We start from the raw sequence: 14,979 nt of genomic DNA, 5'->3' as shown, positions 1-14,979 counted from the left end.
TCAGATTTGAATATTCAACTCAGCTTTACTTTTGTAATTAAGGTTGCTTTTCTAAAGATGTTCTTATAAGAGTTGTGAAGAGTTGGGTGAATTTCCTTTTGTGTAGATTGAGTTTTTCCTTGAGGACAAGCAAATATTAAGTGTGGGGCAATTTGATGGGTTTATTGTTTGTGCCGAATAACCTATGAAAATGTGACTATTTTAGTCATATAATTTGGTATTTTTGATGGGTTTGTTGGTCTATGTGATTAAATAGATGCAGGTATTAGTTTGACTCTATTTATTTGCCTTTTTGGGACAAAATCACTAAGTCAGAGGATGAGGAGCTGCTGGATTCTTTTTGGAAGATTTATTCAAAGGTTTTGAAGAATAGAGAGGATCATGGGATTTTATTTTGTTGGATTTGATTTGATTGTAAATATATTTTTCTCAGTTTCCTTTGAAATAGTCTTCTCTTCTCTTCTATAAAAGGGAGAGATGGGCTATTAGTTGGGATATTGGAATTTTGAGTTAATAATTCTTTTCTTTAGTTTATAAGCTTGGAAATGGCCATACGTGGCTGAATTCTTTCAATTCCAGCTTAAGGTTTAATCAAGTGCTAGTTCCACCGAAGTGTTGTGAGAATTGTTCTTCTTTTTACTTATTTAACTCTTCAATATTTGTTTATCTCTTGCAATTAATGGTTTAGATGGGTATTGTTGTTCTATTTAATTAAGTAAATGGCCAGTTATTTGATTAATTTAGAGCGACAGGTGCTAGTTAATATAATCAAATCCGTAATTGTTTGATTGAGTTAACAATTTGTAGCAATTAATATAGCTTGTTTAGAGCCAAATTTTCAAGTTATATTAAAGGGATAAACAATCTTCTTGAATAGACTACACATGTTGTTTATTAGATTGAATTGGGTCTTTCTTATTCTTAATGCTACCAATATATTTTAATTTTAGGCGCGTGTCAAAATTAGTTATTGGTAAGGGATTAATCAAAGCGCGTTGTCTTGGTTATTCTGTTACTACGGAAAGACTAGGTTATTTAAAGCATTTTTGGTAACCATAACCAATTTATTGATTATGTTAATGAGTCAATTTGAATTCAGTGATCAACACGAAGAACTAGTATAAGATTGACCTTGGTTGGAAATATTTCTCCAATTGAATTTCCCATTTTTAAATTACTATTTTTGCTAGATTCAATAATTTTTCCAATCCTCCCATTCATAATTCATTTTTATTTTCTGGTTTTAAAAATAATATTTTTAATCTCTAGTCTCTGTGGATTTCGACCTTACTCACCATTTTCTTCAAGTTCTTTAAATTGGTAGTGAGATTATTAATTTTGGCGGATTCGACACCGGCCAACATTGTATTCCACTTTAGAACGCTTTAATATTTTGACATTTTATTAGGTAAAATGTTTTTTTATATTACTAATTAATAAAGTCGAAAGATCTATACTAGTTGCACTAAGAGATCTATAATAATCTTTATAAACATAAAATCTTAGTCTAATAATTAAATTTAAGACCCTAATAATTACAAGAAATGAATTTTTTTATATAATATGCATTGCACGTTGTCATTACTCATTTTAATCATTATTTATACTTTTTATTTTTTTTATAATTTTCTCTTATATTGTCTAGATTTTATAAAGTTAAACATAATTTCATATTGAGATTGATGTGAATATAATGACTAATTAATAAAACAGTAGTAAAAAAATATTATGTATATGTACAATATTTGTCCAAAATCCACTTCTATCTTATGTGACAATCATTATATATATGTACAATATTTGTCTGAAAATTCAAATCTGATGGGACTCTTGAAACATATAAGGCCAGATTGGTAGCTAAAGAGTGTAGCCCAAGGGTGTATGTAGTAGGAAAGGTTGGACTATCAAGAAACTTTTAGTCTAGTAGCTAAACATACTACTGTTAGTTTTTTTTTTTTTTTCTCACTCTGGTTTTTGTTAATGGTTGGCATCTATTACAACTAGATGTTGACAATGCTTTTCTTAATAGGGATTTAGTACATGATATTTATATGCAAATACCTTCAATTACCATCTTCAGGAGGAGGCTATGGGGTTAAAATGTGAATATAATAATTATGGTTCTTCTAATTTTGTTTTCCGATTTGACTAGTAATCTTGCTTCTCAACCACTTATTTGCAAGTTGCAAAAATCATTATATAGGTTGAAACAAGCTTCCAAATATTGGAATGCTAAATTCACATAATCTTCATTATTGAATGGTTTTTCACAATTAAGGGCAAATTATTTTTTGTTCACTAAGAGTTAGGGTTATATTTTGTGGCTCTGCTTGTATATATAGATTGAATTGTGATTATTGCTAGCAATAATGTATAGTTAAAGAATTTAAGTTCCAAAATTTAAACTTAAAGATTAAGTAATTTGAAGTACTTTCTAGGTCTTGAAATTGCTCTGTGTAATATTTGTTATAGGAATATAATTTAGAATTCTTGAAAGAAATTGGTTACTTGTCTGTTAAACCAAGCAGAATTCCTATGCAAGTGAATCTCAAACTAATGCATTTTGAAGAGGAACTATTAAATGTCCTAGTCAGTACAAACATTAGCTATATTGTGCAGTCTTTAAGTTTATGGATAAGCCTAAATAATTGCATATGTAAGTAGCATATCAAGTTTTAAAATTGTTAGCTTTAGAAACTCTTATACCACTTAATAGAAAAAATAGAAAGAAACACAATTGATAGAAAAACCAAGAATAGTAGACAAAGAGAAGAAGTTTATAATAGAAATTCTTTATTAGAAAACTCTTTGTTGCTTAATTACAACTAGCATAGGGTAGACTATTTATAGATAAACTAGCACCTGTAACAACTAAGACATTAAACTTTAGTTTGAAACCTAAGCTTTAAATTTACATAAGAAACTTAAGCTCTAAATGCAACAAGAAACTCTTCCATTTATTTTGAAACTATTAAAACCATAAATGTAAGTAAAGTAAATTCTTAATACTTTAACACTCCTTAAGAATTTTCTTTACCACACCAAGCTTTTTCCTTAATTCTTCAAAACAAGCCTTTCCCAGAGATTTTATTAAAATATCAGTCAGTTGATAATTTGAACTGCAATGAACAAGACATACTTCACCCTTTTTTTTTTTGCTTGCCTAATAGCATGATAATTCACCTATATATGCTTTGTTCGGCTGTGTTGGACTGGATTTTTAGCCATTAAAATAGCTGATTGTTTATCTTGATTATGGTTACAGTAGGTTGACTTTGTTGCAAATCTAATAACACTTTCCTTAACCAAATGACTTGATTAGTAGCTGCAGTTGCACCCTTATACTCTACTTCTTGTATTGACTGAGCGACCACATCTTGCTTTTTGGACATCCAAGAAAAAACTCCAGAACCTAATGAACACACACAACCAGTTGTACTTTTCAAATCATCTGGGCATCCTACCTAATCGCTATCAAACATAACCATTTAACTTCCCATCTTCAACCTGCTTGAACTCGATTCCATAATCTAAAGTTCCCTTAATGTACCTGAGCACTCTTTTGGCTGCTATCAAATGTTTTTGCCCTGGTGCTTGCATAAACCTTGACAAAACACTAGTAGCAAATAGCAAATCAAGCCTGGTAGCTGTTAGATCTAGTAGGCTTCCAACTAGGCTTTCAAAATTGGAAGCATCGGCTTCTTCTCCTCAATCTACCTTGGACAATTTCTAGGTTTGAACTAGCGGAGTACTCACTGGCTTACTATTTTCCATTTTGAATTTCTTTAATAACTCGTGAGCATATTTTCTTTGGGAAATGACAATGCCATTTGATAATTGACTTATTTCCATTCCAAGAAAGTATGTCAGAGCCCAAGGTCGCATTTCAAACATCTCCTCTATCTCCTTCTTGAAGTTGGAGATTAAACTTGGACTACTACCTGCTACCAATATATCATCTACATAAATAGAAACAATTAGCAAATCACCATTCTCAATGGCTTCCACATACAAGGTTGGCTCATTTTCACTCTTCAGAAAGCCACATTGTGTTAAGTAAAAGTCAATCTTGCTGTACCATGCCCTCGGAGTTTGTTTAAAACCATGTAAAGCCTTATGAAGGTTGTACACTTTGTCTTCCATACTAAAAACCTTAAAACCTTCAGGTTGCTCAACATATAGCTCCTCCTCAAGTTCACTATTTAGGAATGTTGATTTAACATCTAAATGGTAAATCTTCCACTATGTTTGTACAGCAAGAGCCCAAAGAATTCTAATAGTTTCATGTCTTGTAACAGGTGCAAAACTATCACCAAAGTCTACCCCTGGTTGTCGTGAGTAGCCCTTTACAACAAGTCTAGCCTTATTCTTGTCAATAGACCCCTCTGGATTTAGCTTGAGCCTATAAAACCATTTCACTCCAATAGCTTTCTTCTTATCCAGTTTGTTAACCAAACTCCAAGTTTGATTTTCGAAAATCATCTTCAACTCCTCTTCCATTGCATTTCTTCATTCTTCATGCTTGTCTGCTTCTTCAAAGCTTGAAGGTTCCACGACAGCAAGATTACACTATTCATAAATTTTCGATAGAGGTCTCATTTTCAGTATTGCCATGTCTGTTGTTGACTCAACAGTGGGTGAAGTGTGTAAATTTCCACTATTTTACTGACTTCCAAGTTAGATCCCTGATTGTTGAAGGAATTAGAACAATGATCACTAGATCCTACAGAACCTGTAACAGACTCATCTTTTTCCATTTTCTTCAATTACAATATATTTTTCCACTTTCTTCAAATCTCAGTTCTAGGGACCAAATTCATCAATTACAACATCTCTGCTCACTTGGATTTGGTTTAAATTCAGGTTATAAACCCTATAACCCTTAGAAGTGGTTGCATAACCCAAGAAAATTCCTTATTTATACCAGAGTTTTCTTACTCATGTGGCGTAGTCATTTATACCACAATTCAACTGTACTGTCATTCTCCACTACACTCAAAGTGTCTTAGGAGAGTTTCGCATGCATCATGTACAACTTTCGGTCTTTAGCTACCACAAATGAACCTTTTGTGAGCTTCCACTGACCATTTTTGAAGGTGCTACAAAAACCTTCATCATCAAATCTGCCAACCGAGATTTGGACGCATGCTCGAAAGCCCATTCCTCATCAGTCTTGTCTTCCGGTTTAGTTGAACTAAACACAGACAAATGCATTTTGATTACTATAAGGAGATATCTCATTTCTCCATATATGGTAATTCCCGCTATTTAGACTGATCATTTTGCTTGTCCATTTTGCCTTACGCAGAAAATCATCACCAACATAAACCGTATACGTGAATAGTAGTATACGTGAATAGTGACCATGAATAGTAACAGTATACTCGAATAGTAACTGTATGCATGAATAGTAACTGTACATGTGAATAGTACTGTGCGTGAATAGTGCTGGGCTTGAAGCGGACTCAGCAACAGTAACGCCAATGGACTCGTCGTAATTTTTTCTTCGTTGTGGTATATTTATTTTCAAAATATATCCACGGATCCGGTACTGCTATCTGATCGGCTGGACCTACCGAAACCTTAGGCTCTGATACCACTTGTTGGGCATCAGCTCTGATACCAGTTGTTAGGCATGAGCTCTGATACCAGTTGTTAGGCATGAGCTCTGATACCACTTGTTGGGCCTCAAGTACCACTTGCCTCAGCTCTGATACCACTTGTTTGGCCCTTTCAATCAATTAAGAGAAAATTTACACAGCGAAAAAGTAAACTTGTGACACACAGAAATTTACGTGGTTCACCATCAACTGTTTAGGGCTACGTCTAGGGAACAAACTCCGAATAATTCTTCCACTATTAAAAATAGTAGGTACACAGAGAATAATACAAAAATAGTGGCACTCAAAGTATTTCCCAAAAACACCCATAATAATTTTCTCACTATTTTTCTCTCCCCTAGTTTTAGTGAAAAATCTCCTATTTATAGGAGAAGGGGACGCGTCATTAACGTGTCCATCGAATGGATGCGTTAATCACGCGTCCACTTTTCCTTTTTTTTTTTCTTTCTTCCGCTGCCTTCTTTGACTGCCAAAACAAAATGTGTTTGTTTTTTTTTTTTTTCCTTCAAACTTGTGTGTGGCCACATGTCGGAGGGACCCACAACAAGCAATTGGTCCCATTTAATGTATAAAAGAAATAATTTTTAGTATATCATTATTGAACATTACTCTTACATATATATAGTTTGAAATCATTTTCAAATCTTTGGCTCATAATCTTATGTTTCATAATTACAGCAATGGATAAAGAAAATAATAAAATAATAAAGAGGCTAAAACCCAAAGTTTTGAAAATATAACAATAAAGAAAAGTAAAAATTAATAATCTAAATGATAAATATTTATATTTTGTTCAAGGGTAAAGAGGTGGAAATACTATTTTTTAAAAAATTTTTGTCATTATCATAATTAAAATAGAATAAAATAATAAATTTAATTTTAATAAATATCAGTTACCAAAAATATTATTAGTATATTATATATTATTTAAAAAGAATAAATAAGGCATTGGAGCCCAAAATATCATTTGAAACACCTAACACGCAATATGTGGTTTCACAAAAAAATAATGATCATGGGAGACATCACCACTTGAACGCAAGATGATTGTGGCTACTAGGTATGGAAGCGAGCATGTAGGCACGAGTTTTGTACCATCCGTGTCTCGTTTCGTCTGTAACTTTAATATTCGTTTGAGATGTATTTGAATATCTTTATTTGAATCCATTTAAAATTTTAGTATTTATAGCCTTAAAGTTCAAGTATTCAAAAGATTTAAATTATCCAAATTAGAATTTATTTAAAATTATATTTTTAAGTAATACATAAGCTCCAATGAATACTAATTATTAAACCTATTTAATATAGCAAATAATGGGTATTCAAATATCTATATTTGTACCGTACGTATCTATTACGAATAATAATTTCACTATCCTATTTATTTCAAATCCATTTTGTAATAATTTGTATCCTTATTAAACAAATTGAAGTGGGAGGAGTACCCTAAAATATCCGTCCCGCTTTCATCCCTAATGGCTACAATTATTATTAGCACAATGCATAAATCTAACCTGAACTTTCTCCGATTATTCTTGTGTCTCCTGAACTTTGCGGGGGACCCATAATGATCCTAAACTTTTATTTTCTTCAGTAATTATGCATCTTGCCACGTAGAAAATAAGTAATGTGCATTCAATCGCTTGAAAGAGAGTGATGACTTAATTTTAATACCAAGTGTATCAAACGTGATGCTTCTCCTTCCAAACTCAAACAAAGTCTTTAGTCCAAATGTGTACCCCAAACAACCCATGCACAACCCATAGGTTATCAAAATAAATCTCTCTCTTTCACCGCCTTTCATTGAAGATCCACTCTCACTCTCTCTGTTAAAAACTTAAAATGAAGACTTGTAAGGATTTCAAAATTTTTGTCCAGCTTATCATTTTCTTTTCGAAGACTTGTAAGGATTTCAAAATTTTTGTCCAGCTTATCATTTTCTTTTCGAAGACTTGTAAGGATTTCAAAATTTTTGTCCAGCTTATCATTTTCTTTTCGCTTCTATTGTTGTTTCTTTTGATTGTTAAATAAAGATTATTACGAAATCATTCAATTTTGAAAATCAGCTGTAACAGTGACATAAATATACAAAGAACAATTGAGTACTGAATAAAGAATAACAATACCAAAGAGAAAAAAGAAAGAACAAAATCCTCAACTGCACAATATGAAATCCCTAACAGTAATACCACAACGACAAAGCTTCATCTCTCTCTCTCTCTCTCTCTCTCTCTCTCTCTCTATTTCTAATTCTAATTTTTTAAAGTTGAAAAGAAAAAGGTGGTTTCAGTTACAGTGGACGCCATTCTACGAAATGGTAAGAGAGCGCTCTAGGATTTTTTAGGAGAGAGAATGGTAGAGATCCTGTTGTTTTAGTTTTTGTTTGATTTTTTAAGGAGTGAATGGTAGAGATCTAGTATAGGAAGACATAGTTGAAGCTTGAAGAAGAAAAATGAAGGACAGTGTGAGGGAGAAGGCAAATAGGAATCATTTGTGTAGGTTAAAGATTCTAGAAGGTCATTTTATTTTTAAATGGAAGGGACATCACATAATCCCAAGTGACATCAATTAACACACTTTTTTTTTTTATTTCAATAACCTTATAGTTATAGGAAAAAAATAAAAATTTAAAGTCATAACAGATCCTGCAAAATTCAAGAGTTACAAAGATAATGCGTTAAGTTTCAAGATTAAATTTATTGCACAATCTGTTATTATTACATATAATATATACATATAATATACATAGATATTAGTGTTGAAGATAAAACTGGTTCCATTGGCCGTATATTCACGTGAGAAAGTCGAGGTGGGAGAGAGTATGATTAGTATGTCTCTATTGTCTCAAACTTGTGGGGCCCACCATGTTGGAGGGACGCGGACCTTTTTTGACTATATATCAAGGCAAGAAATTTTTTATTCTTTTTATCCAATGAACTGTCATCTACTCATTTCAGAAAGGAACACCCTCTTCCTCGTATATAAATTGCTCCTTATTTCTCAGTTAAGCATATTGAAGCGAGAACCTTCTTCTTCTTGTTCTTGTACATCTCTAGAGCTTGTGCGGTTACAACAATGGCTCTACAAGCTGTTCTGCCATTTCCTCTTGCATCATCAACCCAGTTTTCTCTTCATTTGTATAAGAGGACCCCATATGCAAATGGATTCAAGTCTATTCGGTGTGTCTCTGCTAATGTTGCTGCCAGTGATGGGCTCAAAACAAGTAGACGGTCGGCAGATTATCCATTATCCATCTACTTATTGGGACTATGATCTTCTTCAGTCACTTAGTAGTAACTATTCTGTACGTTAAGCTGTTAATATAACTAGCAACTTTATTTTGGTTTTGTTAACTAGTCTGCTATTCATAGAACTGACACATATATATTTGCAACTTGCAGGAAGAGAAATATGGCAACAAAGTTGAGGAACTGAAATATGAAGTGAAGAGTCTAATTAATAGAGAGATGGAGCCATTGGCCAAGCTTGAGCTCATTGATGAAGTTCAAAGGCTAGGCTTGAAGTACCATTTTGAGATGGAGACTAAGAATGCACTAAATGTTGTCTATTCAAACACTAATAATGGTTGGCCATACGATGATGATCTTTATGCTACTGCACTTCGTTTTAGGTTATTTAGACAACATGGGTATCATGCCCCCCAAGGTACCACCAACTCAATTATTTGTCACTTTATTTACGGCGGACGGTTTGGTTCAAATTGAACCTAACGAATCCAAACTGAACGGGTTGTTTTCTTTTATATCAAACCAAATCCATTCCATTTTGTTTTTTTTAACTATTTTTGAAAGATTTAGATTTATTTTTAGGATTTATAAAAATCGAACCAAATCGAAAAATTTTGGTTTTCTCGATTAAGACCCGTATAAAACCAAATATCTAAAATTTCATACTAAATCAAACTGAATTTGATTGGTTCAATTTTGTAGTTTAGTTTGAACCAAACTAATTTTGTAGAATGAATAAACAATACTATCAATTTTTATTTTTAATAAAAATTCTTGAAATTTATTTAAAAAATTATAATAAAACAAAAAAATTGAAAATTTCTATGCAAACTTTTTTTTTTTTCATGATTGCAAACCTAGGTTTTAAATTGAAACCATTGGTTATAATTTCAAAATATGAGGAACCAAGACCGTATTGTATGCACACGGTTTCGGTTACGATTTAAAATTGAAAAGTATTGTATGCACACGGTTTCGGTTACGGTTTAAAATTGAAAATTGTTGACTACAAAATTTGGTTCGGATTTTAACCAATTTGATTTTAATTAGATACTGGTTTGAAATCGCAGCATGATCATAGGTACCTATACCTCTCAAATCCATTTTTTAATACTCAAATCTGTGATACATTAGTCTGGTATCTGAAAAAACCTGACCCTTGCCATCCCTATGCCTGGTCATTCACAACAACCTTTCTAACGTTTACTGTAGTGTGGAGATAAAAGGATTACCTAACGGTTTGTCTTATCAATCTATAAACTCTGCTTGTTTGGCTATTGGAGCAATGTCATTGTTTTAATATTTTTATTATTTTTTCATTAAGTAATTTATCTAAATCAAAGATGAAAGAAACAGATATCAACATTCTCAGTTTGTTTTAATTTTATCTGGGTAGATATATTTGAGAGGTTCAAAGATGAGAAAGGTGAATTCAAGGCATCACTTTGTGAGGATGTGAAAGGATTGTTGAGTATGTATGAGGCTTCTTTCTTTGGGTTTGAAGGTGAAAATACAATAGATGAGGCCAAGCTCTTTAGTAATAAACGTTTGGTGGCTCTCAAAACGTCTGCATCTGGAAGTTTTAGCAGGAAAATAGAGCATGCTTTAGATATGCCAATCCATTGGCGGCTGAATAGGATGGAGGCTAGATGGTTTATTGATACATATGAACAAGAGCAACACATGAATCCTACTTTGCTTCAACTCGCTAAACTGGATTTCAACATGGTGCAATCTATTCATCAAAAAGAAGTTGGCAAATTGGCAAGGTATATTTTTTGGTTATATGTTTATGTAGTTTAATAATACTTGGCCTTTTTTTTTCCCCTTTAATTTCCCATAATTTATTTGTTGTTTACTGAAGTTTGACTTTTCTTTTATCCAGTACGAAGACAATATTATATTTATTTTTCAGGAAGGGTAATTTCATGGTCTTTATTGGAACTTTTAGTTAAAAGTTTTAATTTCTTTGAGCTTTTTTTCAATAGGCATGGCAAAATTATGCGGAACCACAAGGATCTGAGCCAGTTTTTAGGTCGGATTTCAGAATAAACTGAAAATCAAATTACCGAGGATACGGTTGGGATCAGTATTTGATTGCACCGCCCTGTATTTTTTTTTTTTTTTTTTAAATTTTTACTTGTTCTGCGTTCTTTTCTGCCCACGCCCATGAGCCCAATAGGTTATTAAATCAAAATACCGATGATTGCACTTTATAATTACAAAAATGACATCGGCATGTTTTTAGCATGGTAAGCAATTCTCTGGTTTTAATCGAAAATTGAATTAAACTGATTCATTTTGACTGAATTCGAGCAGTTATTTTTGAAATTCAATTACTGATTGGTTTAGATATAAAAATCTATAATAGATTTTTAATTTTGGTTCAAATACCATATATAACTAACAAATTTATTTTTAAATCTAAAATAACTAATTTGGTTTGCAATAATTGATTCAAACTGAACCAATCCAATTTAATTAAGTTTGAATCTACCGCTTAGTTCCAGATTTGATTACAATAAAATTATATACCAACAACCAAAACCGAATTAATTCAGTTTGATTCTGTTTAGTTGATGAAATGCTCACCTTTAATATGCCATGTTCATATAGGGATTTTCTGTATTCCGCCTCAGCATTTTCTCTGTAAAATTTTCAGATATCTATAATGTATATTACGTACCTCTTTGACATCTACATGCGTCGTAGAATTTTTATTTAGAAATTTTTAAATTTGACATGCGAGAGATGCAACATCTTGAAACACAATTTTTTTTTTTTTTGAAGTTATCTTGAAACACAATTGAAATACTCTTGGACATATCTATATTTCAACAATTAATTATCTGCTTCAAATTGATGTTCATTTGCTCTTATTCTCATGCAACTTCAATTAATTATTGTAAATTTCAGGTGGTGGGTGGATTTGGGATTAAATAAAATAACCTTTGCTCGAGACAGGCTGGTAGAACACTACTTTTGGGTTTGTGGGATGGTTTTTGAGCCAGAATTTGGACACTACAGAGATATGACAACAAAAATTCTATGTTTGATTACTGATGTAGATGATGTTTATGATGTTTATGGTTCACTAGAAGAGTTGGAACTTCTCACAGAATTTATAGAGAGGTAAACTTATGGCTACTGGGATTTTATGCATGGGATTATATTGCTGCTGATTCTCATTTGTATAACCCCTTTGTCTTTTAATATGTAGATCCTGAGAGGAAATTCTTATAGTGACATTTTGTTGGAATTGTAGGTGGGACATCACCAAGATTGATAAGCTTCCTCATATGATCAGATCAATCTTCTTGGCAATGTACAACACTACCAATGAAATTGGCTATTGGACTATAAAAGAGAAAAACTTCAATATTATTCCATATTTAAGAAAAGAGGTTAAAAATTTAACTGGACATGGTTCCTATATCATTTTTTAATTAATAGCTATGATATTCTTTTGTTCTTGCAGTGGGCAAAACTCTGCAAGACCTACCTTACAGAAGCAAAGTGGTACCATAAAGGATATAAACCAACATTAGAAGAGTATCTAGATAATGCAGTTGTTTCAATAGGAGCACCCTTCATGTTATTTTGTTGTTATTTTCTTACTGCTGATAAAATAACCACAGAGGCTTTAGATTTCATAGAAAAACTTCCAACTATCGTGCGCTGCCCTTCCCTAGTTCTTCGTCTCACTGATGATTTGGGAACTTCAACGGTAAGTCTTGTCAATGTCATTTAAAATTTTATTGACACCTTTTTGACAATTAATGCACATATATTTGTTTAATGCTTAGTATGAATTGGCAAGAGGAGACAATCTAAAGGCTGTCGAATGTTATATGAATGAGAAAGAAGTTTCAGAAGAAGTTGCTCGCCAACATATCAATCATTTAGTCCATGAAACATGGAAGGAGATGAATAAGGCCATGCTTTTTAATTATCCCTTCTCAGAACCTTTTCTTAGCGCTAATCCAAATCTAGGGAGGACTTCTCAATTCTTTTACCATCATGGAGATGGACATGGCTACCCAGGAAATGAAACCAAGGCTGACCTTTTGCCATTGTTGTTGAAGCCTATTTAATGTCAAACGTCAAGATTACTTAATTTAATTTCTTAAGATAGAAATATGTTTTGGATGATCTTGTAATGCCATTTAGTTATTGTATAATATTGGCTACTCAATTTTAATAAATAGTATTTTTTTTCTTTTTTTAATAAAATAAACAAATTATCATAGAGTGTATATATATATTATTATAATAAAATATAATATAGTATAACATAAAAGCAGAACATAATTGAAATAGAATATATTTACAATTAGATAATTAATTTTTAATATATATAATTAACTTATATCAAAACAAAATTTGTTATTCATTTATTAATTAATTAATTAATTAATTAATTTTAAATAAATACATTAGAATTAATTATCAAATTAAAATAAATCCAAATAGCCTGCCATATCTTTTATCACTATTATATATTTTAAATTATAAATTTTCCATTTCAAACCTCAACTTGTTTGAAATGGAATAGCATCAAGAGTCAAGACCACCTTGTTTGAAGCCTATGCATTTTGACCTTCCCATTATAGATTTTATGTAATATAATGCACGGTATCTAAAATATCTAGTTCCATTGCTTACTCGACATTGTATTCCACTTTAGAACGCTTTAATATTTTGATATTTTATTAGGTAAAATGTTTTTTTTATGTTCCTAATTAATAAAGTTAAAAGATCTATAGTAGTTGCACCAAGAGATCTATAATATTCTTTATAAACATTAAATCTTAGTCTAATAATTAAATTTAAGACCCTAATATTTATAAGATATTAATTTTTCATATGATATGCATTGCACCTTATCATTACTCATTTTAATCATTATTTATACTTTTTATTCTTTTATAATTTTCTCTTATAGTGTCTAGATTTTATAAAGTTAAACATAATTTCATATTGAGATTGATGTGAATATAATGACTAATTAATAAAACAGTAGTAAAAAAATATTATGTACATGTACAATATTTATTCAAAATCCACTTTTATCTTATGTGACAATTATTATGTATATGTACAATATTTGTTTGAAAATTCAGATCTGATGGGACTTTTGAAACATATAAGGCCAGATTGGTAGCTAAAGCATGTAGCTCAAGGGTGTATGTAGTAGGAAAGGTTGGACTATCAAGAAACTTTTAGTCTAGTAGCTAAACATACTACTGTTAGTTTTTTTTTTTTTTATTTTCTCACTCTGGTTGTTGTTAATGGTTGGCATCTATTACAACTAGATGTTGACAATGCTTTTCTTAATAGGGATTTAGTACATGATATTTATACGGTTACCATCTTCAAAGGAGGCTATGGGGTTAAAATGTGAATATAATAATTATGGTTCTTCTAATTTTGTTTTCCGATTTGACTAGTAATCTTGCTTCTCAACCACTTAATTGCAAGTTGCAAAAATCATTATATAGGTTGAAACAAGCTTCCAAATATTGGAATGCCAAATTCACATAATCTTCATTGTTGAACGGTTTTTCACAATTAAGGGCAAATTATTTTTTGTTCACTAAGAGTTAGGGTTATATTTTGTGGCTCTGCTTGTATATATAGATTGAATTGTGATTATTGCTAGCAATAATGTATAGTTAAAGAATTTAAGTTCCAAAACTTAAACTTAAAGATTAAGTAATTTGAAGAACTTTCTAGGTCTTGAAATTGCTCTGTATAATATTTGTTATAGGAATATAATTTAGAATTCTTAAAAGAAATTGGTTACTTGTCTGTTAAACCAAGCATAATTCTTATGCAAGTGAATCTCAAACTAATGCATTTTGAAGAGGAACTATTAAATGTCCTAGTCAGTACAAAAATTAGCTATATTTTGCAGTCTTTAAGTTTATGGATAAGCCTAAATAATTGCATATGTGAGTAGCATCTCAAGTTTTAAAATTGTTAGCTTTAGAAACTCTAATACCACTTAATAGAAAAAATAGAAAGAAACCCAATTGATAGAAAAACCAATAAAAGTATACAAAGAGAAGAAGTTTAGAATAGAAATTCTTTATTAGAAAACTCTTTGT

General features: G+C 31.3%; 1 protein-coding gene and 1 pseudogene across 1 annotated transcript; both read left to right on the top strand.

Moving 5' to 3' along the window:
• Nucleotides 1-8,511: 8,511 nt before the first annotated feature.
• On the top strand, nucleotides 8,512-13,027 carry LOC105639535 ((+)-alpha-terpineol synthase). Its single transcript, XM_089718703.1, is given in 6 exon segments — nucleotides 8,512-8,864; nucleotides 8,866-8,925; nucleotides 9,023-9,287; nucleotides 10,266-10,638; nucleotides 11,786-12,001; nucleotides 12,135-13,027. Coding segments are annotated over 6 exon segments (1,263 nt in total). The 5' UTR covers nucleotides 8,512-8,696; the 3' UTR covers nucleotides 12,316-13,027.
• On the top strand, nucleotides 12,325-12,963 carry LOC149497526 (myrcene synthase, chloroplastic pseudogene; annotated as a pseudogene).
• Nucleotides 13,028-14,979: the final 1,952 nt, after the last annotated feature.

This window comes from Jatropha curcas, chromosome 3, assembly GCF_041381405.1.
Source record: "Jatropha curcas cultivar XTBG-Jc1 chromosome 3, XTBG_Jcur_1.0, whole genome shotgun sequence".
NCBI lineage: Eukaryota > Viridiplantae > Streptophyta > Magnoliopsida > Malpighiales > Euphorbiaceae > Jatropha > Jatropha curcas.
The sequence above is the reverse complement of the archived record's forward strand: the minus strand, read 5'-3'. Positions and strand labels throughout refer to the sequence as shown.